We start from the raw sequence: 26,073 nt of genomic DNA on the forward strand, positions 1-26,073 counted from the left end.
ACCAACAAGATCAAAAACCATGCTTTCTGGGACACAGGCGACCAATGGGCAAGATTGGCGAGTTTGGGCGCTTTGCTGCGTTTGCAATGTTGTTGGCTCCAGCACTTGCATTGCCGCTAGCCTGGGGTTTCTCCAGCTTCCATTTCTACCTACTGTATACAATAATGTGTCTCAGACATGACAAAAGGGAAAAAGTCTTTCGATGCGCTTCTGCAGGCTTGTTCCATTCTTCCACTCCCTTTCCTATGAAGGCAATCATCTAGAAGTGCGGCTGTGGAATCTTTTTTTTTTTTTTTTTTCTCCAAGTACTCCTCCCACCCGTTCGCTAAAAAAAAACCGCTTGAGCTGAGCCATGCGGCTGAGCTGAGCTGAACTTTTGGGCCGCATGTTCAGTTCATTTCTTGTGTTGCATCACAGGACATTGGAGAAAAAGTGACGCATGCATATGTAAAGTTCAGGTAGGTATTGGCAGCTTTTTTGGTTTCAGCTCTAGGGTGGATGTGGGCGTGCGAGTACGTGTAATTGCTATCGAGGCAAAACCTGTACAACTATCTACACAGAGTAAAGTCTGGCCGATGGGGACGAGTTGCGTCACATCGTGTACGGTAGCAGTATCCCGCAGGCGTATACAGAAGGATAGTTTGTCTCTGCCTCTCTCTTTGTGCCTCGCATCAACGGGCAATGATGCACGCTGTGGCGAGCTGGGCGTGTTGGTTGGAAAAAGAAAAGTCAAGAATAGACGCCGGCTCGGGCTTGGATTTGCACCGAGTCTATTTTCTAATTACTAGCACATTTCGTTCGCTTCCCTGCTTCAGATCAATTGTTTCCTAATTATTCCCATGGCCTGCCTTTTGCCCTGTGGGTATTGTGTTGCTTTTTTTGTATCTTGCCCATCTCCCAAAGGAGGGCTTGGGTGGCTAGCAAACAACCATGGCCAGTCGGTATACAATCTACCGCCTACCAGTAGGGCGACGTGAAATTATCTTTTGCCCAGAATGGGGGGGTTTTTGGGGTTTTGGGGCCACATCGCGCATTGTCGCGTGAGTGCCCCCCATGTTCGCCATGTGAGCGGCACAACTCATACCGGAAAAATGGAGGAGGCTGGAACGAACGGGGGTTTTCTACAGGATACAATGAGGCGTATGGGTAGAAAAATGCTACAATCAATCTTTAATATAGGCAGGGTTTATTTTCTTGGAGATGATGATGCAAGAGAGAGACAGGGAAAAAGGAGAGACAGAAACAATCATGTCTTGGATGAAAATGCTACAGCACTAGACAGGAAGGGGGGGGGCGTGTGTGATGTTGGAACGTGCAAAAGTCATATTCCGTCATGGAATAGAAAAAGAGGCTAAAAAGTCAATCTGCGTCGCAACACTTGGATCCAGACACGTGCAAAGGGTATCGCAGGATTTAGGATGGAACAAGGGCCGGCGGGATGGCCACGTTTTTTCGAGGGTCGTTGTCTTCGTCTCTCTTTCTGCCTCTGTTGTTGCTCATCAAGGTGTTTGGGTAGGGGTCAGGGAGGGGTGAAAGATGTTCAATCCTTGATGTGATGGCCCAGATGAAGCAGATGGGATAAGCAAATGCGACGCTTGGCTGGGGCCTGGCCGCACGGGAACAAGGAGGGGAAGAAGAAAAAGTGACGATGATGGAAGCGAGGGCATCTACAACAAGTATGGCAGCTCTAGGCAGAGGACGACGAGAGGGGTGTATCGTATTGCTGCCGTGATTCCTGCTTGTATGTGTAGCCTTTTGTAGGTACCTACTGGAATATGGAGCAGACTAAAGAGATGGAGCAATGGAGCCGAGTTACGATTTACTCTGTTTGTCCAGGCTTGGCTTGATGTTTACTAGCCGAGCAGCGTTTACACGCGGCAGGGCATGGATTGGATTCCACAAGGCACGGGAATATCAGAGAGGCCAAAGATGAAGGATCAGCTAATTCATGGCATCATGTTCCTGCAAATTTTACTAGCAGTGGCAGTGGTAGCAGGATATTATTATCGTGAGTTTAGTAATTGCTTCGACTTGTTCTTTTTATAACACCTTGGGGGGGTGCTGCTGATCAGCAAGTGCAGGTTTGCTAGCCATTGCTCCGTAATATCTCTTCTTCTAAAATACGCGCCCGGTCGAGTCAGTCCAGAGATCTGTGGACTGCGCCTCTTTCTGGCCAAAAATACCTGCTATTACACGCTACACTATTTTCAACACGGCGTGCATATCACATCTACACTATGTACATACATTACCTTTTTGCACACTCTCTCTATTCTTGGTCTCTCTCCGGGCGTGGTCCGGACGTGTAGGCGGGGAAGGATTCTTTTTCCTCTCGCTTCCATCTTTCTTTTTACTTGTTTGTTTGAGAGTGTTGGCTTGGTATTTTCTACAGCTACTACTGCTTATAAAGGGAAGGCAAACAAAATCCAAAAAAAATCCCCCGGAAATCCCCCCAATCCCCCCCCCCCCCCACCCAGGTATAGATAATGGGCGCAGCGATGCCGATGGGATATGGGATTTTGGGATTTTGTACTGGCGATATGGATGGGGAACAAGACGGACGCAATGCGACGTGCTGCACACGCTTGAAAGGCTGATGCAAAGGAAGCTGAAAAGAAGGGGACGCCGAACGGGACCGACAGACGGATAGACATGATGCTGCAGGCGGAATGGAGGGCAGATTTTCAATCCGGTTGATGGGTAGTCATGTAGGACTTGGCATCTCGTAGACCTGACTCGATGGATGTGGTTCGTATCTCGCATCCCACAAGCAGGTGCTGGTGTAAGCGGGGACAAGTAACGAGACATGGCATGAACACCTGCTTACACTGATTGATTGTCAAGATTGTTTGCGCATAAGTTTAGAACTTTTCGCATTCTCGCATTTCCCTATTTCTCTGTCCCCCTGCTTGAATTTTCAACTTGTGCACGTACTAGACAAAAAAACAAAATAAAAATAAAAAGCGCAATATCTTTGCGTCCATGTACCAGTATATACGACATATGTACGGGCTACCAGATGTATGAATGCATATGAGTATAGGGTGCGTCAAACTACAGATGCACAGCTTCATGCACGTCTACCGTTGTGGAAGAATCTTGCGCGCCTACATACATGCCTCATGTACCTAGTGCAAGAACTAGGGGTCGTTGACGAGATTGTTTGAGGATTCTTTGGTTCCCTCTGCTGCTGCTCTATTCCCTCTTTCTGCTCCATTGTGCGCCGTCCCGGCGAAATGGGCTCCGGGGGGTCAGCCCGTGGGGTCTGGCCTTTGCGTTCGGTGCGATGCGATGCGATGCTGGCAAGAAAGTTGGGAGCTGGGAACGAACGAGCGGCCATTGCGTTTGGATCTGGACAGGGCCATGGAGCATGCCCATCTATACCGGAGTCGTCGTCGAGGTGCTGTAGATGATGGATGCTGCTCGTATATACGTATGTGCTCTGTACCTACTTTGCCTCGCTTCTCATCGTCCATCCCACACTCCCTCCCTGTCCACTCTTTTCCCTCTTTCTGCCTCTTTCTGCCTCTCTCTCGCGCACTCCGTAATGTCAGTCTTTCTTTTTTTGCCCGTTGATCCTCCCTGCGCGGACTATCTTGTCCCGTCTTCTGGCCCTGTTCTTCTTCGCTGCACCGGCACCGGCGTTTTTTTTCTTCCCACAGAACCAATCCCCGGTGCCCATCAAGTCTTCTATTTTTGCATCTGTCCCTGTTCATTTATACCTGTTAGGCGTGTCTGCAGCAGGGAACAAAAAAAAAAAAGACAAGTGCACGTCCCCCCCCTCGTACGATGATAGGCCTGGCAATCCTCTCTATCCTCCCCTCAAAGGCCAAGCGATATCCGGCAACTCAATTATTCGCCGGCGGGGTTTATAGGCGGAGCCACGGGCTGCTCAGGATGCCGTCCAAATTGCCCGTCGGGCGAGTTAGCGACTGGGAGGGAGATTTTAGTGGCTTGACGGATACGCAGATCCGAGTTTCTTTTTTGGGGCCCCCCCCCCCCTGGTGTCTTACTCATTGTAGAATGTTTCAACATGGCTCGCTTGATTCATTATCACGGCTCTTGTTTTTTAGGCTCTTGTAACAAGGACCGATAGCCAAAGTACCAACAGCCCAGATACCGAACTCGGGATGCCAAGAATCTCCAGCACGCATAAAACCGGGGACTGCCGTGGCGGGTGCTACGTAGCACCACTTGCAATATCACGTTCTGTTGGGGTGGGCTACAGCATTACTGGCAGCTACAAGTACAGTACCTTGGTGGTGAGCATTTGACACCGTGATGTCCAGGTACCGTGCCGTAAGCTGTCAGTTGGTCCAGCATAGCGCTGCTTTGTGCAAATCTCGCTGCCACGTGGAAAGGCAGCGACCCTTGGACGAGACGCTCACTTGCCGGCGCTGAGCCCGCAACCCTGGTAGCACAAAAAGCCGAAGCCTTTAGGTATAGTGTGCTGTAGATACTACCTGGCTGTTTCTTCGCCTTGCTCCTTTGAGGAATTGTATGACAGTTGCCCAAGAAGAAGCGGTCGGACTGCAACAAGGCTGAGATGGGGAATACTACTGCTATAGGAATTTCCTCACAGCAGCAGCATACGAAATAGGAGAGCGCGCGGCTATGTGTCAGACCCGTTGCTCGCCAATCCTTTCCGCTGCTTATCTAACCGCTGATTATATCAGCCCTTTTGCTTGTTTCACGCTTCGCAGTCTCGCCGAGTTTATGTAATGGCGGCGCTGATGTGTAATACGTTGCGTTGCATGCCCCCCCCCATCCTGACAAATCCCCTCGCCTGTCTCGCTACCAGAACAGCGCCACGCAATGGGTGAGCAGCCTGTAGCAGCAGCAGTCACTGAGCAACAGGCTGGGGAGCTCTGATGGACAGCTGCGGAGGGGTAAAAGAGGCGGCGGCACAGCGCTGGACTCCAAGTTGCTGCAGTACTTAACCAATTGCCTCTCCAAACCCGCCCAATGGCCTTTTCTCTGTCCAACCTCGTCAACTTCACGTCGACGCTGCTCCTGACGCTGTCGGATCCGCTGCAACAGCTCTTCACCGCACCCAACAACGCAAGCTCGGCATCAATGGCTGCCAAACCGACCGGCCTGCTCGCCACAAAGGGCATTGAGCTCTTGACCTGGGGTAAGTAGCAGTTGAAGCTAGCAGTCGGGCTGGCACAGGAACTTGCCAGTTCCCCCACAGCTGGACAAGTCACAAATCATCGTCTGTTCCCCCATCAAACGGCCTTTCTTCTTCGCATAGCGCTGTATTCACGTCGTACTCGGTACTCTTTGCCCTGCCCGTGCCCTGCCTCGCCGACTTTTGTACTCCCTACGAGGATCGTACAAGGCCTTGGAAATCCTTCTCATCCTCCCCCCCCCAAGCACACAGACCTTGCTTTTCAACTCTCCCTCCCGCCTTTATGCTGCTACAGTTAGAGTACAGCTGCCTAGTGGCTAGCCGCTCTGGCCCATGGTTTACGAGCATCACTCAGGAGCAAGGGCATCTTTATGCCGCCTGGCGAGGCATCACGGGCCACGGGCAAAGGCGAACCGCCACAAATCGCCTCTGCCCTGCTCTGTTCCCTTGTCTCCAGAGCCAAACCCTCATGCCACACCCCCGGTACCTGCAGTTGGACTGCTTGTCTCCGGAGTCGGCACGAGCTGCGAACCTGGATGGCGAGATGGACAGCTTACTCTGTCTGTGCGTTCGTCTTGCCTTGCCTTGCCGCGATGATATTGATGGGCTATGCTGGCCATGGCAATGACGTACTCGAGTTGAAGAGTTTGGGGAACAAGGCGGCATCATGATACTCTTAAGCGAGTGCCTGGGTATCGTATCATGTCAAAGCGCAGCTGCTTGCCGGCATCTACACCGTGGCATCCTCGGCAGATGCACCAGATGGCTCATCTCGGGTTTATTGCAACAAACAAATAATCCCGGATTGAGCAAATGCTGCCATTGCTGCCCGCTCATTCTTCCCATCATCTCGTCTCATCTCGCCAAAGGTTTCGGCAAGGTGGGCAAACGCATCACATGGCCTTTTTTTCTTCTGTTTATCTCGACCCTAGCCTTGTCCCTGCGCCCGAATTGATAAAACAAAGAGGGAAGAGAAAAAGCCCTTATTTTCCTTGTTTGGCCAGGATACAAGTCGTATCTGGCCTTTTAATCATTCCTCTCTTTTCCGTCCATCAACGCCTCCTCGTCTATTTGACGGCAGTGCAAGTGCCTGTCTACACATTGTGGGCAAAATTCAATAGTCTCGGGGAACCCCCCCGGGGCTCCTTGTCCGCATACAATTTGAACATCAGTCGCTGACTAGGACAGGCACCCCCAACGGCGTCAAGGCCAGCATCCTGCTGGAGGAGCTCAAAGAGGCATACGGCCTCGAGTATACATGGCAGGGCTGCAACATTAGCACAAACGTGCAAAAGGAGCCCTGGTTCACGGCCATCAACCCCAACGGCCGCATCCCCGCCATTGTCGACCACGACAACAAGGGCCTGGCCGTCTTTGAGGGCAACGCCATCCTGGGCTACCTGACGCGCCGCTACGACACCAAGCACCTCTTCTCGTGGCCCGTCGATGCCGACGACTACACGCGCGCCGAGGCCTGGATCGGCTTCCAGCACGGCGGCGTCGGCCCCATGCAGGGCCAGGCCGGCCACTTTGTGCGCTTCGCCAAGGAAAAGGTGCCCTACGGCATGCAGCGCTACGTGGGCGAGACGGAGCGCCTGTACGGCATCCTCGACAACCGCCTCAAGGACCGCGACTACCTGGTGGGCGAGGGCCGCGGCAAGTATAGCATCGCCGACATTGCCTTTGTGGGCTGGGTCAACGGCCTGGAACTCTCCACCACCACGTCCCACGACATGTTCCCCAACGTCAAGGCCTGGCTGCTGCGGCTGTGGGATCGCCCTGCGGTGCAGCGAGGCTTTGCGGTGCCCAACCCGCCCATGCTGGATCCGCGAAAGGGCCCCAGTGCAGAGCAGGCCGCTGCCATTGCCGAGGCCAAGAAGCTTGTCGACGCCGGCAAGGAGCAGTTTGGCTACAAGTACACGTCCCCATAGAAGGAGGGCCGTATGAGTATGCTGTACAAGGCAAAATAAAAAAGAAACAAAGGATTCTGGTTAGCGTTGATCCCGTAGGACAAGAAGAAAAAAAAAAGCAGGGAAATACAAACAAGATGCTCCCCCCACTGTGAACCCGCCCTCTCCAATCCTTCGCTTAACGAGGCGTCAAGTAAACCTGTCAAATCTCTGTATAACCATCTGTGACTGCGTGTCATCACAACAATCGCAACTAGCAGCAGCAGTGTCTCGGGCTTGGCAATGGGGCAATACTCCGTATCACCCTTTCCATTGTAATACTAGCACCAGCATCCCGCTCTGCGTTAATGCAGCTAGGAAAGACGGGAGAGCCCTATCTGATACAATAACAGCCGGCAATTGACTCATTATGACATGTCGAAACAGCGTAGTTTTGATTCACAGCAAAACAAACCTGCTATGCTTTGCTAGCGGTGGCTCATCAAGAACTAGGAGATTTAAAGTGGCATGATGCGCATGGCGCTTGGGGCCCCGAAGTCCGGCAGGAAGAGAGAAGGATTTCCCAGTGGACTTGAAATACCTCTGTACATGGTACTACTCAAACGAGCCAACTAATCGCGGAATCGCGTAGGATCGGCCGTTGCTGTTAAAACTGAACTTGCAGCAAGGCGAAATTACAAATTGCACAACGGTCGTCCCTCTCTTTTTTTGAGTTGTGGCTGGGAGAGAGGGGAGGATTTCTTTGCAGTTTTTTTTTTTTTTTGGAAGGAACAATGGAGGCCACTTGGGTGGGTTATTGCATCTTTGACAGAAATGCCTCATTGTATGTGTGTGTCTTTTTTTGCGTATTGGCTTGATTCTTGTTTTTTCTCACACCCTCTTTTTTCTTTTTCCCCCCAATCTCAGCTCACGCTATCGTAGAGAGCGCCGGATCTAGCAGATGATGCCTGCCTCGGATCATGGCGCCAGGCACTTTTCCTTCTTGTGCTTTTGTAACACATGAAATGGCGAGGATGAAAAGATGGGCTTTTTTCTTTTCTCTTCTTTTCTTCTGTCTTTACTAGTGGTTGAATGGGTACGAGCAGCGGTGATGCTGTTTCGGAGCGCGTACATGCATGTGTAAGTTGTTCAAGTTACATTGAGCTTGAGGAGATGTCGTATACATGAGTTGCGTATTACATGGCATTTTACGGAACATTACCAATACGATTATTCCAAACGGTCTTTATACAGTGGTTTTGTTATCAAATCATACAACTGACACACGTCTTCGAGTAAATCCCCGGCTTTGCAGCAAAACGGAGACAACATTCGATTCCAACCAGACAAGAAAGAGAGTGCGTCAAAACAGACCCCCCGACTTTGTCCTCATGCAAGATACAAAGAGATGCTACGCAAGGGCCGGGTCCCCTGAATGCTACCATCATGACAGTTGTTCCAACAACAATGTACGTCCGTGCAGTGCAGCATGCAGTGCTACCGTTGCGAGGGATACGCATCCAAACCCCATGCCCTCCGTTTTCCTTCAAAACCCGCCAAGACGCAATCAATTCATGCTTGCTGCCCACTCCATCCCACTTTGCACCCACTGTCATATCTCTTTTGTCTTTTTTTTTCCTTCTAGGCGCCCATCCCATCCCATCGCTCGGTCCCGGCTGCCGCTCGCCCGGTCCCGCCAGGGCCCGTCCGTCACTCCCGCTGTCCCGTTCCAACCTCGCTTTTTTTCTTTTACTCGCTCCTCGCTCTCTCTTCTCTCCCCCCGACATTTGTACTGTAGCATCCCGGCAGCATTTTCACCTTGTCGCGCTTGGTTCGGATTTTTAGTGAACAAGAGTCCCTGAAACTGAATCTCCAAGGGGGGGGTTTTTTCTTGCAAAAAGGCCTCCCGATCCTCCCGCGAGATTTGAACAGCCGACGCTTACTTGTAAGTGTATGCAAGGTAGAGGTGTCCTTTTGCGCAAAAACGAGGACATTCCACCGTAATGCCAAGGTACTGCTGCTGCTAAAACAAAGTCCTATGAAGAATCATTTAAAACGAGGTCCTTCATCACCGACACCTTTTTTTTTCTCTCCTGTATGTTTTCTTGCAAGGCAATCGCCGAGAGCCAAAGGCAAAAGTGTAAAAAAAAGGCCCGTGCTGTGCTGGTCCATACGGGAAACAAAAGAAAGGCATCGTGATGAGGAGGGAAAAAAAAAGAACCCACGCATCTAGACCTCCCTAGGAAGCGGCAGATGTTTCGGTTCACCAGCATTTCTTCCATTCAATTGATACTAGTACAGGTAGCATCTGCCTTGAGGATCTGGCCTTTTTTTTTTTTTTACAAAGTACGGGGGGTATAAGAAAGGGAAAAAAAAAAAAAGAGGTTCCAGGCGGTCCACGGAGTAATCCATCCGAGTCCATTACGGGTAAGCAATAATTTATACGGCCATTCATATACGAGAGGAGCCCGGAACGGACATGGATGGCCTGGACATGGCAACAGGATGAGCCTTGCATACTTGTAGATTTGGACCCGGTATCCCCCCCCCAATAGATCCAGATGGCGAGATGATGTTACGCTGGAACGGATGATACATGGTAGTAGCAGCAGCAGCAGCAGCAGCACGTAGTACATGCAAAAGAAATGTGATTACACTCAAAAAACAAAACAAAAAAGGACATGTAAACAGATTGAAAGAAAAAAAAAAAGAAACACACAGAGAAAGCCAGTCCTCCTTGGCAGTGACATCTCTCTCAATTCTTCCATCTCCACCACCACACACACCTCTCTGCTAGGTATATGCCGCCTCTGCTTCCCCGGGCTCCTCTTCCTCGCTCTAGCTTTGGAGCAAGAGCAGGGGAAAAAAGGGTTCGATAGACGAGGGAATTTTGCATGGGTCTAGAATGTAATACACCGAGAAAGAAGAAGGGAAAAAAAAAGACGGAAAAGCAAGCATATGCACCCCCCCTTCTCTTCTCTTCCTCTTCTTTCTTGCCCCTCCTTTCCATACATACAAACGCCGTTTTGACTGCCCTGCATTAGGGTATTCGATAAAAATGTTGGACAAGTATAGTCTTGTTTTTCTTTAGAGAAAAGGCCACTTGAGACAAATTCCCTAAACTTTGTGGAATCATAATTCACTTTTTTGTTTTGTTTGTTAAAGCATTCTCGCTTGTAATCAGAATTGCCATATTAGGCAACGCCCAGCCAGCAAAGAACCAAGTTCAGGCCACTCCACAATTTTCATACAAGAAGCTTTTGCCTATATAATAATAGTAAAAAGTCTGTGGGTATAAGTAAGGCGAGCCTTTTGCTTTTTTTTTCCCTCAATGGAGTTTCTCTGTAAGTACCCGTTACTTTCAAAGGAAGCAGATCAATAAAGGCGATTCGCTAATGTGTGAAAAAAGGCCTACGATGGAGGCAAAAACAGAAGCTAAAAAGGGACCTTGGCTAGAGGCGAAAATAATAAGAAAAGAAGATCAAGGTAAGAAAAAAAAACAAAACGGCCCCCAATTCCACCCCCCCCCCCTTACCCACCCTTCAACTGGGAACAAAAAAACTTGCCATTGCTCTTTCTGGTCTGGTCTCTCTATCTCTGTCTCTCCACTCTGCTTGTCCTTCCTTTTGCCATCTGATATTTTGCCTCTTGGCCCCCCTCCTCTCTTCAGATCCTTCCTAGTCGACGATAGTTATACCAAGTTCTTGCAGACACGCTTGTATACAATAAACAAGAAAAAGCACACGCCCCCCTTCTCCCCCATCGGAATCCCATTAGGCGTCTCGGAACCCGGGAGACTTCCGAGGTGAACAAAGGCGAAAATCTGTAGCTCTTTAGCCTCTCTGGTTCAAACCCCCATCACCTACATATCGTACTCCAGACCCCATACCTAGGGACCCATTGCCAGCTTTGATGTTATTCCCATCGAATCAGGGAATATTGGCAGCAATTGTAACAAGCATACACCCCCCCCCTTTCCCCCTCTGGCCCTTACTCGCTTTCCCTCCTCCATACTCCTTCTCCATGTCGTGTCATATATCGCAGTGGCGTGAGTGTGCGTGATGAACGAGTGGATGGGCATTGATTGTCCCCGGGTAAAGCATCCTCATACCCGGCCCATGGCCCAGACTAGACAAGGCCGAGCTCTCCCCCTCTGTACTCACAAGGAAAACCCAACCGGCTAGTCATTCAACTGCTTCCGTGTCATGCCTTCGTGATCCGCACTAATCACACACCATCTCGCCACGGCTTTGTTTCCGCCAAGTCTTGCCTCTTCGGCAAGATAAGAGAGTCCAAGAAAGATCCCCGATGAGGGGGAGGGGGGGCAAATGTGGGAAATAGCATTTCCCAGCAGTAGCTGCTACTACTACCACCACTACTACTACTACCTGTTTGAAGCAAGAAACCGTTGAATCAGCAAGCGAGCAAATGAAATAGAGACAGAGACAAGCCAGACCCAGTGAAACTAGCCCGGATAGGGAGATGGAACGTGGAATCTGACATACATACTTTTTTCAACTTGGCGATGCGAGATAAAGTGATGTGATGTGCTTTCTTCCCTGTGAAACTCCGTTTTCTTGACTAACACGGCACGTATCTAGGCGCCCCCGTTCGAAAAGCAGGCCCCATCCCATGCTGTCGAATCGTGCACGATTTCTCCACGTTGTCGTCTCGACCCTGGGCCAGATCTTTCTGTAGACGAATCAGCAGAGCACCATCACAGCACGTTGCAGGTCGATGAAACGCGCGAGGCCATGAGTATAGGGACCAATCCACCCAGACAAAATACAACGTACATTTTCACTACCGATACATACACACACTCGTACATACATACCTATCTAGACCCTCCATGTACTCCGATCTCGCCGAGTCCCCCAACTCCGGTTCACCTTTTTTTGTTTTCTTTTTATTCGGCATTGTCGAAAAGACCTCCGTCCCTAACCCTCCCATGCTACTCAACGCCTTGACGCCATCCAAAGCAGCTCTTTTCACACCGTTCAAGTGTATTGAAGCGCACAGGCATGTCAGGATACCCATGTTGACAATGAGCAAATCAAAGCAGAGCTTAGGTTCGCTGCCGTTTCCAGTCCTCCCGTCCACCGTATCCCCCCCGTAATTCGAAAAGAATCATATACCGCAAGCTCCGAGAATATGCAAACCGATTCCAGTAATATACGTCTTTCTTCTTCAACACGAAAGAGAGAAGAAGTAAGAATCGTAGATGGAAACGATGAAAAGGACAAAATAACAAAGAAGATAAAAAAAAAAAAAATCATAGCGGGAAAGGAAAAGCAGCAACCCCGGTGCATGCATGAACCATCTCACCCCTGGCTATGAAGAAGAAAAATTGGTACATTCAAGATCCAGATTTCATCTAGGGTTCTTGAGAAAAGATTCCCGCATCCTTCGCGGCACGCCTAGGCAGAAGACCATGTCAGATGCCTTGGAAGAAGATGTAAAGAAATTTGCTGCGGTGGAAATGCCAAGCAGCTGCGGGTATCAATAATGCAGATTACTTTTTTGTGAACTGATTTATACCGTCCATAAATTTTCGTGAAAAACCGTTCGTCTAGACTCCTTGTAAATCTCCCCAATCAATGCAAATGAAGGTGCCGGTTATTCTGCTTGGCTTTTTTTTTTTTTTTGTTTCGTCTGTTCTTTCTTCTTTTCCTCTTTTCGTTTCGATTATAGCGCAGAAACGCCGGCAGAATTAGGATCTACCACATTGTCGGAGAGGTTAATCAGGAGTTGAGCAAGGCATCTCTTAGTGGCTGCGTCGTCACGGAGAACAGACGAAAAGGTGGCATCTCGTAGGGGTTCGGGAAGGCATTGTCGAAGGGCCTCACGCGCTCTAGCATTATCACTCAATCTGTAGCATCACTTGTCAGAATGGCGCTCTCTCCTCAAACATCATGTGATAATCCTAGTAGGGGAATCCCTTGGGCGAGTCTTACCGAAGGAAGCATCTCACCACGTGCTTAAGCAGGCGAGCGGTCTGGGATTCGACGAGCTGAGCAACCATATTACTCAGGACTGTGCCGACAGCGTAGAAGCGCTCGTATGTGGCACAGATGTAGTTCAGACCATTGTCGTCTAGCAGTATCTTCTGAACAATGAAGATGGCAACAGTCTTGCTCAGCTCAGATCCGGTCTCCATGATACGGAGGCAGAGTGGGATGATTTCCGTCGTGAGGAGGAAATTGATGACCTCGGAAGAGTCGTTCTTGACTAGGGCCCCGATGACGCCTAGGCTTGTTAGGCGGAGGTACTCAAACGGTCGTGATTTGGACGTCGTGTTGAGGAAAGGGTAGAGGAAGAGAGGTATGTGCGCTGCCAGGGGTGTCAGTAAGCGATGCTGTAACCTTATCTGCGATTTCACCAGACTGCCAGGGAGCTTTGATTGTAGCTTACCGTTGAGGAACAGGGTCCGCGTATCGTTGTGGGATGCCACACACTGGAGAAGAGCCAGCGCATTGCATACTCTATTCGATGCAGCTGCCGTGAGTTGCGATGGGTTGAGAAGCGTGTAGACGGAGATGATTTCTTGCAAGAGGGATGTCATGACACCTGTGAGAACCGAGGTCAGCAACGCATTCAAGGGGTTGAAGCAAGAATATACAACCAAGGGGGCGGCGGAGGAGGGGCAGAGTTAAAGAGTGAGGGTAAAAAGGGAGTCATACCAAACGAATGCCACAGTATCAGAGCCAATTCAGGCACCTGTTCCCTCTTCTTGCTGAGCTCCAGCAATGCTGCCTCTCTGGTATTTTCGCTCAAAAGGTCCGCAATGTATGCCATTGTCCGCCTATTGTCCTCCGAGATGTTGTCATGTCCACCATCTTGCCCGTGAGCAGCGGCAAGGCTGTTGTTGACGTTGGCGTGACCGCCGGGCATGCGCCCATAGTGAGGCTGCTGCTGAGCTTGCTGCTGAGCTTGCTGCTGAGCCTGTTGGGCTTGCTGTTGCTGAGCTTGCTGCTGTTGATGCTGCTGCTGCTGAGCCTGTTGCTGGGCCTGTTGAGCCTGCTGCTGCTGGGCCTGCTGCTGCTGCTGGGCTGCCGCAGCAGCTGCCTGGTGTGCGTGCTGTTGTTGGTGATGGCCGGCCTGCTGGTGCATCCAGGCCGAATCCGCCTGGGGATTGAACTGGTGGTGGCCGTAGACGTGCGCGGATGGCATCATCCTGGCGGTTTCGGGGGGGGTTCCGTGATGGCCCAACAGTGGATGGCAAATGATGCGGTCGAGCAAGGACAGTTGTGCAGTCTCCTCTGGCGAGGCGGGGGATGTTTCTCTACTGCTCGCGATATCCTGCTCTGGAGGTCGTCGTCACCGTCCTTATCTGAACCAAGGGAGAGACGAAAGTTGCCGAATGGCTGCGGGTAAAGGTCGGAGCTGCAAGGCTGAGGGTCCCAGGGCTATGGCGGGAGCCAGCAAAAAGCTGCAGTGTGTGGCGCTCGGCAAGTAGGTTCGGCGTAGCGTTATCGAGGGCGCTGGCACAAGGGCAGAAAGCCGCCCGATCTCGCGTTGCAAGGGGAGTCGATTTTTGTGTAGCCTGAGGTGGCTTTACGGACTGGGTGTTGCTTCGACTGAATGGCGGATGCTTCAAGGAACGAGGCAACCCCACCGCCTAGGCACGGGCTACGATTAGGTAAGCCATCTCTGGTACCTGAGGCGAGGCGCATGTCAAGATTGAGGCTCTGCGCAGACTGGGCTGAATATTGTGCAAGTTCGACTCGTGATGCAGCGTATCGATACTGCCTTACTTTCTTCTCTAAATACCCTGACTGCGCCTTCCAGACACTCTTACTTTTTTTTTGTTTTTTGCATTCATCTCCTTGTTGTATACTGCTGTATATTGATTGCTATGCGTGAATACAGAATAATCCTGGTACAAACATTGAATCAAGCTACATACTAGCATTGGCATCGTGGGGCTGCTTTTCTAAAGGCTGGGGTTACATGAGGTGTACCGACAAAATGCTGCATGCAAATGCCTCTTCCACAGCATGTGGCTCTAACTGGTGGATCTGGTAGATGATTGCCACTCCAATTGCATGCATCTGCTCATCATCGAGCCAATCGCCTTTGAACCGGCTCGGTGTGGCGATATGAGTTATGATAAGATAAAGGTAGCAGGCAACTGAGATTGTGAGGGCACATGGGAATATATACTACTCAGCTTGTTTCTGGATGAGCAAATAATTGAATTTGGTTTATATTCGCTTGCTCTTTCTTGCAAGTGTGCTTCAAAAAGTAAATTTTCACACGTAACGAAACCACTAAAAATAACATTCCTCATCTTTTAACATAGCGCGGCATGCTTGAAAAGTCAAAAACAGGAAGAGATACCGAGGGTAGATAATGCAGGGAAAAGGATTGGAATGATCAAATAAGTTACGCCCACGCCATGCCGAAATGTCAGAGATAAATATATTGGATCAACGCACGCAATGGATGCCAAGAGAACGCTTCAAGTCTCATCAAACATGACTGACACAACCTCGTCGAGTATTGTAAATACCAAGTGAGAGCTGCACATATATCAGTTAGCATCATAGTCCTACAAGTACGGAAACAGAAACAAAAAAGGGGGGTCCTACTTGAGCCTAGAGTTATTAAACGTTGCAAAGAGGCGTCGGCTTGCCGCCTGAGCATTGACCCGTCCTACAACATTTCCCGCTAGGTCCGGTACCAGGGTCGCCAGCATCAGGCTGGCTTCTGTTCGTGTCTTCTTCTTTTCTGCCGTGGTGCGTGGTTTTCGATCCCGAGGCTGCTCTCCCTCTGGCCATAGTGCGCTTCGCAGCATGCCCATATATCGTAGGAGCGATTCCTCCTGTACTGCCATTTTGATGTTTTCACGTACCCTCTTTTCGATTGTCCCGCCAAGTAATTGCTGTAATACCACCACAACTGCTCTCCCTCGCAGCCAGTTGTTCCCTTTGTTGAGCTCAAAGACTTCGAGAAATATATCGCAAATAGGCTTGATGAACGGCTCCAGCTCCTTGTTCTCAAACGCATCTAGCTCTGCCTCTGCCTCTGCAGCAGGGAAATTTTCTTCACTAACGTTGAGCGGCATCGTATTGAGCTGGTTCGTTGCCGCCGAAATGATGTTCTGCCCCGCAACCGACAGCTGAGGTAGTACTGGGATATTGCCCAGGATGTCTTCCATGCCATCAGTGACCGAATCATACAAGCGAGTCATCATATCCTTCTTGTTCTCTCGGTCCATCGCGTCCTCGCCAGACGTTATAGCACTTTGCGATAGAAAAGCTCGTAGTTCGCGACTGCGACACACCTCAGGTAGAAGTAGGAGCTCACGTAGGTATTTCTCCAAGGCTGTCCGCCTTTTACGAAGAAAATCGCTCTGGAACTTCATCACGACGCGGCGTCTGGGAAAATCCAAGTGTCGTACTGAAGGATACCTTGACCGCAGCTTCTGGTGTAGCTCGTGGAATTCACTATATCTTCTCATCATGGCCCAGGACGACGCCGGCATCTGCTCGCCTGCATCCCGATGAACCTCGATGACGTACAAAGCAAATTCTCGACCATCATCTTCTCGCCCCACTTGGATGGACTTGATCTTGATCTCAGACCGTCCGTAGAGACTATTGTCGCTTTCCTGTATCACGTACTGCTGTCGCTGGAGCTCCTTGCGCCTAATCTCTCTCTGTAGGCTTGTCCTGGATTTTTTCAGAATCCGCAGCTCTGCTGCGTTGTTGGTGAGCTCTGCCTTCTTTGTCAAAGAGTCTATAACTGCATCTTGCGCTACTAAGCGATCGATATCGTTTGTCAGCGCTGTGATGGCTTCTGCCAGCCCCAAATCTCCCGGGGCGGCTTCGTGGATTTCATCTTCTTCATCCGACTGCGCTTCCTCGTCCACATCGCCGCCATCATCTGACAAATATTTATGATCGTCTCCAAAAAGGTCATCGTCTACGAATACGCCGATTCGAGATGCGGCACTGACAAGCCCCAGTGACGACAGAGTGGGCTTACCAGCCTCTTTTGCCGGCAGCGGAGGCTTCCCAGCGTCAAATGAACCTCGATTAGAGTCAACATCATTAGAAAACAAGCTCGACATGTTATCTTCATTATCAAACAACGAGGCTCGCAGATCTTCAGCAGTCTGCGGTCTGTCGTCTTCCAAAATATTTGTCAAAGCCTGCTCAACAGCCTGCACAACTTGCTTGTCAGGTGTTTGCTGCCGTGACAAGTCCTGATCCAAGCTCTGTACCGAGTCCATCATTCCAATATCCAAGTCATCGTCGTCAAAGAGGGGGTTCGTCGTCCGGCCATCGTCGAGTGACCTCCGTGGAGAGGTCAATGGATCCGAGCCGTTACCATTAGTATTCGCAGATCGGAGATCAGAAATCGAACCAGAAAGTCGCCTAGATGGCCCGGCAGCCAATGGAGCAAATCGCGCCATGGGCTTTGTTTTAATAGACTGATATGACTGGGTCCGGCTTGACATGGAAGGACCTTGGTGGGATGGCGGCGGAGGCTGCACAGTGGCACGGGACATCTCTTGTGATGCAACGCACTTGTAATACAGATCCGATTTTCTGAATCCATCAAAATACCGAGAGCTCATAGTCTCCAATACCCCACTTTGAGCTTTCAAGATTGCTCTTCTGGCTTTGAAATATTGAGCAGGCGTAGCAGATATTCCCGCCTGAAGAAACTCCTTGACAGCCTTTTTGGACCCGTCCGGTACGTCGAGTTCCGGCTTGGATAGGTATGATTGATGAATCTGTAACAAGTCGAGGCGGTCCGAGTCTGTCCACATAGGCAATGTAGACGGAAGTTCATCGTCCTGGCCGTCATCCTCCAAGGGGTTTCGAAAACCATCAACAACTAACCAGAACTGAACCAAAGGCATCAAACGCTGGCGGTCCATGTATTCCATAAAATATGATAAACCTGCCGGATCTCGCAACAGCTCTACGAGGGATGCATTCTCCAGCTTCGAAGTAGAGCTGGGTGGTGCAGGGGCGGTTGGCAGAGGCGAATGACGGTTCCCTCCCGCAGCCAGGTGGTGTACCCTCTCTTCGAGAAGCCGCTTTCCCATTTCCAATCGACGCAGATAGACTGGATCCTGGTTCTCCTGCAAAGAATCACGTTTGAGCTGGCTGGCAACTTCGCTGCGGAATCGCCGTGCGTCAGACAAGTTATTGACCCTGCGGATGGCCCGAATGAACTTTTCGAACTTGCGCTCATTATCTGCCGGGGCCAGCCGCGGCGCCATGGTTAGCTTACTAGATCTTGGCGTAGGAGAGGCATGCTGATCCAGGGCGGCTCTGAGCTTGCGAACAGTGGACCTATCTTGAAGCGTTGAGCGACCAAAGTTCTCTATCAGCTGATTCCACGTATCAGGATCGCCGAGTAGCTGAACGACGGGAAACAAGACTGCGCATCCTACAATCTCTCTCACGATGATGGAAACGGCTCGACTAGACAGCATCTTTTTGGGAAGAATCTTGGTCAAAAGCCGTCCCACTAATGATCGTAAATAATCTTGTTGAACCATCTTGGTGTCGGGAAAAGACAAGGAAGCAGCTGGGTGTAGTCGGCCGTCCCTGAATTTGGACGCAATTGCAAGGTCCAGCTCTTCAGACTCCGTAACAGAGCGGTTTAGCTTTCTTCCTCGCACTGATTTCTCGGCTTCGTAAAAATCATGAAAATGAGCAGTCAACATGGGCACGAAACGGCTCGTAACGAGGTCAGCAAAGTCTTTGTTGCGGAGTGAATCAACCAGGCTTAGGAGTGCTTGTCGGATGGCCTTGTCCACCTCGTTTTCGAATGTCGGATTACTGCTGATGTGAGAATACCACGAGCGTACGAAATCGCGGAGAATCAGGTTGAGAAGCTCATCGAGAGCTTGAGATGCTTGGGGGGCGCTGGCGTCAAAGGGCTCCTTGTTGTAGACCTGTCGTTTCCGCAGTGCTTCCGCCTCGGTGCGCCATCTCCGCGAGCTGAGAAATGCCACTCTCGTCGGCAGCGCCTTTCGATCGCCATCGTGAGGGTTCTGCGTGGCCAAGACCAGAGCGGCGATGAGTGAGACGACAGTGATGACGATACCGCCCACGAAGGCATAGCCAACCCAGCGCAGCGTCGAGAAGCAGCTCACGGCATAGCCCCAGGCAACGAAGTAGGCCACTCCAGCAAGCACTGCATCTCTTCGCTTCAGGGCCATAGTCGCCTGCTGGGCATCATTGTTGAAAGACACGGTGAGCGAGGGCACAGTAGCACATATAGCGTCGTAGTAGCAGCAGTAGCTTGCGATTGCGACGCTCCAAGCAAGCGTGGTTACAGAGCCACCGTTATCGATTAGCGGCGGCGAGCCCACCATTACGTAGCGCCGCTGCAAGCACTCCATACAACAACGGCCCTCTGCATGCATGCATGGCTGTACCTTAGCTTGCAGGCCTTGGAACTCGATCTGAGCGCATGATGCTGTACATGAGCTGACATTGATCTGATGTGCAATTCACATTTGATTTGTTGGCGAGAGAGTGGCCTGCATGATCTTTATACAATGGGGTGGAGCTCCACGCAGGTGCATAGAACCCGTGATATCATGAGTAACTGCATCTGCTCTTGCTACCTAGAAGTACGTCAGGACACTTACAATCCCGCCTTTTCCCACGTCTTAGGCCGAGAGCTTCCAAGGGGTATTCGTTCGTCTATCCGTCTTGCTTCAACGCATCCAATCACCACGGAGGATCTTCAATGCGGCGGAACAAGGCTACGAACTTCTGTCCCTTGTTTCGCTCCACTTTCTTGCCCTCCTCCGTTTCATTCAGCATAATCTTGACGCACTCATCATTCTCTTCCTCCTCCTTGCTAACCCGCTCGAACGAAGGGTGAGCGTTGAGATGTTCCACCATCCACTCGTGTAGAGCCTCGACATCAGTGATTGTGTAGACAATGCCGCCGGGGCGCAGTGCGTAAGCGTACTCAGAATTGAGAGTTACTGAGACAATTCGCGCCTTGTGCTTTTTTGTCTTGAAGTGTGGATCGGGGAAGCATATAAAGATTTTGCTCAGCTGGCTCTTCTTGAAAAAGTTGGGCAGAAACTTCATGGTATTTGCACGGATGCAAGCTGCGTTCTGGTAAAGTGCCCCGGAGCTTTGTGCCCGCAGAGCCCATATCTTTTCCTGGACAAACTGTGTTACTGTAGTGCGGATCTCTAAGCCTGTAAAGATGTCAGTAGCAGTTCTTCCAGACAAACAAACGAGAGCAAGAGGGCAAACTCACCAAGAATGAGCTTTTCTGGAAAAATAGGAGCAAGGCCGACGAGCAGGCCTCCAAAGCCACATCCTATGTCGACAATCTCAACATCCTGCTTCATCCTTGGAGGCATAGAATCCTCTTTCGGCGCTTCCTCGTCTACATAAGCAGGATAATATGATGACCAGTCCATGTGCTCGGGAGAAATCGGGCTGCAATGAGTTAGAAACGAAATCAATACGGCAGAGGTAGACTCACTACTCTAATAGGTGGTCTGAGAAAGGGTTTGCATGTGCTCTCTGGCGATAAAGCTTTTTTTCTGGGCAACAGGACAACGCCATCTTGACCTCTTTTTTCGCGAAACCTGTCTCGCCTCTCTTTCTTATTTGATTGGCTACCCATTTTTGAGAATCCAGCCTGTTTCACAACAGCTTGTGGTGAGTTGTGAGATATACCAAACTGAAGTGATGAGATGGGATCTCCAAACTGGCGGCTGGTGAAAGTTAAGTTTGGTGAAAGCAGAAAAGGAAAGCGGTGAAGCTATTCAAGGTCGGCGTTCCGTGGCAGAAAGTTACACCAGGTTTAGCGGCAGCGTCGCCCTAAATTGCTGCTAATTGAAATGGAATCTAAGCAACACGCCCTTCTCAGGTACTAGTGACTAGTAGTAGTAGATGGCTGCTGCTGTTACGGTGAAATCTTTTGGTACGTGTACACAGTAATTGAGCCGTCTTTCATGGATGCTCTTTTCGCAGTCCGGGCAATATGAGCGCTACAAGCCGACAAAGTAGAATGTCAGCTCACCGGCACGATAATCTGAGGTAATCGATTTCCGGAGTGGCGAGATGCAATGGCGAGATCAGTCGGAATGCTGCAGAACAGCACCAGATAAGGGCCGAGGCATAAAGTACCGAGTACAACCTTAATCTCAGCCAGCCCCTGCGCATCGCAAGAGCTGGCCTAAAAAAGCCTGACAGCTCCTGAGCGTCATCCTCTTTTCTTTTTGCTGTCTCTGCCGAACAATCGAAGCCTCTCTTTAATGTCCGCCATCGCAAAATCTTCATCTATAGCTCTGCATCATGTCTGTACTGTTTTGGGACGCCTCTGGCCCGCTGGCATACCTGTCGTTTCCTGGCTCTGCTTTTCTGGTCAATGCCATCTCCTGGATTAGTGTAAGTAACGGCCTACATCCCTCCCTTTTCCACTTGCGCCTGTATCTGACCCTCGAGAACAGCTGGTTTTAGGTCTCTTTTTCAGTTTGCCATTTGCTCTCTTTGTCGTCTACGATATCTTGTTATGGGTTTGGAGAACATATAGCAACCATTCAATCCAGCCGCAAAACGCGCAGACCCCCGCCACAGCCGGCACGACATCTACAAAGACTTCAGCAATAAGCCCCGAGCATCACGATCAGCGAGCGAGACGCAGATAAACGACCCTGGTTTTGATTGATTCAACTTTTACGATTCATCGCATATATATCAAAGCATCTATTTGTTTTCGAGCCTGGTTCTAAACGATTTGCGAAAGCACCTTGATCAGGTCTCCCGTCACACCCATTGCCGTCACGTCTCCGCCGGCTCCCGCGCCTTGGATGATCAGAGGATTGCTGCCGTATCGCTCAGTGTAGAAGCTGATGATGTTGTCGCTGCCTTTAAGGGAGGCAATTGGGTGCGAACGATCGAACTGCTCCAGTCCAACCTTGACTTGCTGCGTGGCCGCATCGATGCTGCCGACAAATCGGACAACTTTTCCAGCCTTCTCGGCAGCAGCCTTGATGTCTTCCATTTGCTGATCAAAAGCCGGCAGCTTTTCAAGGAATTCATCGCCGGTGGCGCAGGACTCAAGTTCCTTGGGAATAAGGCTCTGGGTAGGGAATGATGTCGGCGATTCGACGGGCACGCCTGCTAGGCGAGCCAAAATGGTCAACTTGCGCGCAACGTCAAGGCCGTTCAGATCATCTCTTGGATCTGGCTCGGTATAGCCAAGGGCCTTTGCCTTCTTCACCTCCTCGGACCACTTGCCGCCCTGACCCTCGGTCGGCGCAAAGGAGTTGAAGAGGAACGACATGGTTCCGCTGAAGACGCCCTCGATCTTGGTGACCTTGTCTCCGGTCTCGACCAGATCCTTTAGCGTGGAGATGACTGGCAGACCAGCACCTACCGAAGACTCGTGGTAGACCTTGGCTCCAGATGTTGCCGCGGCCGTGAAGATGTCCTGCCAGAGCTTGTAGGAGCCAGAAAAGGCCTTCTTATTCGGTGTCACGATGCTGAGGCCTCGGCTCAAAGCCAGAGGGTAGGCATCGGCGACATCCTGGGAACTGGTGTTGTCGACCAAGACCACTTTGGCTGGAGCGGCAGCCAGATAGTCAATCACTTGCGTCAACGGAGGAGGAGCTTGGGTAGATGAAGCGAGGCTTTCGGAAACACCGTCCAGGCTGACGGGAGAGTAGTCGACATTATAGAGAGCTTTTCGGCTAGTCGAGATGTAGCAGAGGCTCAGCTTGGGGGATGGTTTTCGAGCAGCAAGCGCTTGCAACTGCGAGAGGAAGCATTTGCCGACACCACCGGCGCCTAATTGATAATGACGAGTTAATTGGACCAACTGTAGATGGCGCTTTGGGAGAGTCATGGAGCACAACAGCACCTACCAATAATGGCGATATAGACCTGATTGACTGTGGCCATTTTGTCTTGTATGTGTACAGATAGCGCGAAAAACAGGCACAGCTCGAAATGAAGGATGACGGGTTTCGAGACCGATAGCGGGGTGGTGTGATGGTGGTGGGGTCCAGAGAGTTAGCAGCTGCGCCAAAGCTTGACAGTCTTGGCTGATGATCTGCATCTTGCTGCTTTATTTTTGTAAGGCAGAGCATATCAGTAGATGGTGGACAAAGATTTATAACCACTGTTGTGATTTATCAATGAGCTTTCTCCTTCGCGGCAGGTTTATTTAAAGAGATACCGCTTATACTCGCGTAGTAGTTACTACGTGCCATCTACCTAGCTCTTAATTCTGAAGGAACTACTAGACATACGAACAGCCGAGCGGCCCAGAGCGAATGTTGCTTCCACATCTCAGTATAAATTGAACGATGAGCAGATTTTCTACATTCCTGACCATGATATATTTGTTGCCCTCCCAAGTAAACACTAGAGACACTATTACATCTACTATGTAATAAACCAGGCCAGCTATATTGCATCAAGATATTGCTGCTGGAAAATAGATAATGGCAGCCTACCCTACAGAGAGGGGAAAAAGAGAGGTTTCTGAGATAAAGATGCCATCCAGTATGCAAAAAGAATAAAAAGACTGGAGAATAGGGGATTTGAACCCCTGACCTTTTACATACTTGCACTCAGACTGAACAAATGCAAAGCAAACGCGATACCCCTACACCAATTCCCCGAATCGTCGGAACGCGCTAAAGGCAGGTTACTCATAAGCTTTCGGAGGAGACAGCTCTCCAAAGGTAAGCCTTGGATTCTGCAGAACGTTATGATTCCCAGCCGCGATCTTTTGACGAGCCTCTTGAAGATGAGGAGCTCACTCCATCTGAATGCACTACTACTAATGTCCTTGGTTAATAGTGGTGAGCGCTCTGTCTTGAACGCACTCGCGCCATAAGACAAGGGACGGCTATCGGTTTTTGAAACGGTGCTATATGCTATGTTACGACTGTATTTTTATTATTAATTCACTCCTGTAAACTATATTTCTAAGGCACTAAATTCCCCTCCTCCCTTCCATCTTCATCTAAACTGCCATTTGCGTCGTCCTAGATGTATACTCGCGAATGGCTTACTTGCGATGCTTAGTCATCACAGTGATCATTTTCGTTTCTCCAGTGACGTTCACCTTCCAGCGGCATCATGACGATATTTCACCTTTGAGATTCCACCAACGCACTATTTGAGGCTTGATCACTGTCAAAGCTCTATAAAAGGTTTTCTGTGCTACTCAACGCTTATTTTGAAAAGGGAAACTCAATTTTGAAACTTGAACGCGACATTTGGAGGTGCAAACAGATAACCTCAACCGCATCAGAGAAGAAGAAAGACGGACATATATCGCGATGCCCCAGGATCCAAATCTTTACGGCCAAAGGCCACAGAAACGAGCCAAACGAGAGACACTATCATCGTCATTGGATTTCACTGCCCAGCTCACATCACTCATGTCTAATACTGCTCCCCAGGGATCGGCATCAGCAGCTTCTGGACGCCCGAGGCCATCCAAGCAGTCCAAGGATGACATCTTTCGCGCTGCTGGCAAGTCAAAAAAGGCTGATGTCAAAGAAAGAGATGCCAAATCAGAAAAGCTGGTGCTCAAAGAAGTAACCGGGACGGAAGAAGAGACGCGAGAACGCGAGTGGGCAAAACGCAAGATGGAGAGCAAGGCACGGCTCTACGCTGCGATGAAGCGTGGCGATTACGTACCAAAAGACAAGGAAGCGGCGCCGCTGGTGGACTTTGACCGCAAATGGGCCGAAAATGTAGAAGGTAAAGATGACTACGAGACCAGCTCTGATGATGATGATGGGAACGGGAGCGATGGCGAACGAATCGTCGAGTATGAGGACGAGTTTGGACGCACGCGAAAAGGAACCAAGGCGGACATAGACAAGATGGAACGCCGCATACGGCGAGGGCTGTTGGGCGCGGAGGAGCTGGAGCGCATGTCAGCGCGGCCCAGCGCCCCCAGCAACCTCATTTACGGGGACGCGATCCAAGCGATGGCGTTTGCGCCGGACGATGCGGGCAAGATGGAGGAGCTGGCGCGCAAGCGGGACAGGAGCGAGACGCCGCCGGAGATGAAGCACTACGACGCGGACCACGAGATCCGGACCAAGGGCGTCGGCTTCTACAAGTTTAGCAGGGACGAAGAGACGCGGACCAAGGAGATGGAGTCGCTCGAAGAGGAGAGGCGCAAGACCGAGGGGCAGCGCCAGCAGCGCGAAGAACAGCGGGCGGCGAGGCGGCGGGAAATCGAGCAGCGCCGGAAGGACATGGGCGACCGACGGGCGAAGCGCCAGGCAGACAGCTTTCTGGATGGGCTATGAGACGAGCAAGAAAGTCTGCCTATTATTGATCGGAGGACCAAGTCTGTACGGCGTACGAAGCACGGCCTGCACATGGATAAATACTACTCTTTATATCTTCACCAGGGGCAAAGCTTTGTACATCTTGGTCTTGATGGGCTCACACGTGGCGTTATATTGCAGTTCTATCCGGTTGCTTTTATTCAAGCGCCAGAGTATTGCCGGCCCATACTCCTCAACGCTACCCAAAGCTTCGAATCCGCCTAATTGCCACTCAATCCCGGGAAACATACCCCATGTCTACCGCAATATGCGGTTCAGAGCGCTATTCAATTGCAAGCCGTCACAGCCCGTTGCTTGATACCACTAGGACAAAGAGTAAACTTTGATGGTTTCGTCAAAGGCGTCCATAAGTCGCACCTTGACAACAACTATTCCCGAATCTAGTATGGTAGACTAGGTTGGTGTATGTATATGTGTGTGTTGATGAGAGTGATGTCTGATGGGATTTGTTGGAGACGCAGACCCCTAGTTTAAACAAGTCGCCAAGCATTGAACGTGTAGACATGTTTGAACGATCCGTCGACAAAGATTCGAATCAGCCGATGCAGACTTGGTAATTCGCATATAATACATCTTACTATGTACGTCTCAATTTAGCCCTCTAGACTAAGACACCGTTTTGGATGTCTGTCGTTTGTGTGGCAACACAGAGAGGTGACTGGCGGTGATTTTCCGACTGTCCTGGAGAGTAACACCAATCTGAAAGAACTTATCAATCAGGG

The 26,073-nt window shown here is 50.5% G+C and overlaps 8 protein-coding genes and 1 non-coding gene across 9 annotated transcripts; 4 read left to right on the forward strand and 5 right to left on the reverse strand.

Moving 5' to 3' along the window:
• Positions 1–4,965: 4,965 nt before the first annotated feature.
• TrAtP1_001004 (uncharacterized protein) lies at positions 4,966–7,062 on the forward strand (the record flags this gene model as incomplete). The annotated part of the gene is made up of 2 exons (XM_014090942.2): positions 4,966–5,134; positions 6,320–7,062. The coding sequence occupies 2 exons, from the start codon at positions 4,966–4,968 to the stop codon at positions 7,060–7,062; spliced, it is 912 nt and encodes a 303-aa protein (XP_013946417.2).
• A 3,289-nt stretch (positions 7,063–10,351) lies between these two features.
• TrAtP1_001005 (uncharacterized protein) lies at positions 10,352–11,761 on the forward strand (the record flags this gene model as incomplete). The annotated part of the gene is made up of 2 exons (XM_066110820.1): positions 10,352–10,364; positions 11,622–11,761. 2 exons carry the CDS (start codon positions 10,352–10,354, stop codon positions 11,759–11,761), a joined length of 153 nt encoding a protein of 50 aa, XP_065966893.1.
• A 947-nt stretch (positions 11,762–12,708) lies between these two features.
• Positions 12,709–14,196, reverse strand: TrAtP1_001006 (uncharacterized protein; the record flags this gene model as incomplete). The annotated part of the gene is made up of 4 exons (XM_014090943.2): positions 12,709–12,892; positions 12,978–13,353; positions 13,435–13,590; positions 13,704–14,196. The coding sequence occupies 4 exons, from the start codon at positions 14,194–14,196 to the stop codon at positions 12,709–12,711; spliced, it is 1,209 nt and encodes a 402-aa protein (XP_013946418.2).
• Positions 14,197–15,484: 1,288 nt separating this feature from the next.
• TrAtP1_001007 (uncharacterized protein) lies at positions 15,485–19,366 on the reverse strand (the record flags this gene model as incomplete). Its single annotated transcript, XM_066110821.1, has 2 exons — positions 15,485–15,545; positions 15,615–19,366. The coding sequence occupies 2 exons, from the start codon at positions 19,364–19,366 to the stop codon at positions 15,485–15,487; spliced, it is 3,813 nt and encodes a 1,270-aa protein (XP_065966894.1).
• A 361-nt stretch (positions 19,367–19,727) lies between these two features.
• On the reverse strand, positions 19,728–20,440 carry TrAtP1_001008 (uncharacterized protein; the record flags this gene model as incomplete). The annotated part of the gene is made up of 2 exons (XM_014091045.2): positions 19,728–20,212; positions 20,275–20,440. 2 exons carry the CDS (start codon positions 20,438–20,440, stop codon positions 19,728–19,730), a joined length of 651 nt encoding a protein of 216 aa, XP_013946520.2.
• An 883-nt stretch (positions 20,441–21,323) lies between these two features.
• On the forward strand, positions 21,324–21,676 carry TrAtP1_001009 (uncharacterized protein; the record flags this gene model as incomplete). Its single annotated transcript, XM_066110822.1, has 2 exons — positions 21,324–21,416; positions 21,479–21,676. 2 exons carry the CDS (start codon positions 21,324–21,326, stop codon positions 21,674–21,676), a joined length of 291 nt encoding a protein of 96 aa, XP_065966895.1.
• Positions 21,677–21,756: 80 nt separating this feature from the next.
• On the reverse strand, positions 21,757–22,875 carry TrAtP1_001010 (uncharacterized protein; the record flags this gene model as incomplete). Its single annotated transcript, XM_014090944.2, has 1 exon — positions 21,757–22,875. One exon carries the CDS (start codon positions 22,873–22,875, stop codon positions 21,757–21,759), a length of 1,119 nt encoding a protein of 372 aa, XP_013946419.2.
• A 685-nt stretch (positions 22,876–23,560) lies between these two features.
• On the reverse strand, positions 23,561–23,655 carry TrAtP1_001011. Its single transcript has one exon. It is a non-coding gene; the product is annotated as a tRNA-Ala (tRNA).
• Positions 23,656–24,034: 379 nt separating this feature from the next.
• TrAtP1_001012 (uncharacterized protein) lies at positions 24,035–25,991 on the forward strand. Its single transcript, XM_014090945.2, has one exon. It carries the CDS (start codon positions 24,323–24,325, stop codon positions 25,307–25,309), a length of 987 nt encoding a protein of 328 aa, XP_013946420.1. The 5' UTR covers positions 24,035–24,322; the 3' UTR covers positions 25,310–25,991.
• The last annotated feature ends 82 nt before the right edge of the window (positions 25,992–26,073 follow it).

Source organism: Trichoderma atroviride, chromosome 1, assembly GCF_020647795.1.
Source record: "Trichoderma atroviride chromosome 1, complete sequence".
In the NCBI taxonomy this organism is placed as follows: Eukaryota; Fungi; Ascomycota; class Sordariomycetes; order Hypocreales; family Hypocreaceae; genus Trichoderma; species Trichoderma atroviride.

What these genes read in the sequence shown, in the direction of transcription:
- TrAtP1_001012 (XM_014090945.2), top strand. Translation starts at nt 24,323, where the DNA reads ATGCCCCAGGATCCAAATCTTTACGGCCAAAGGCCACAGAAACGAGCC.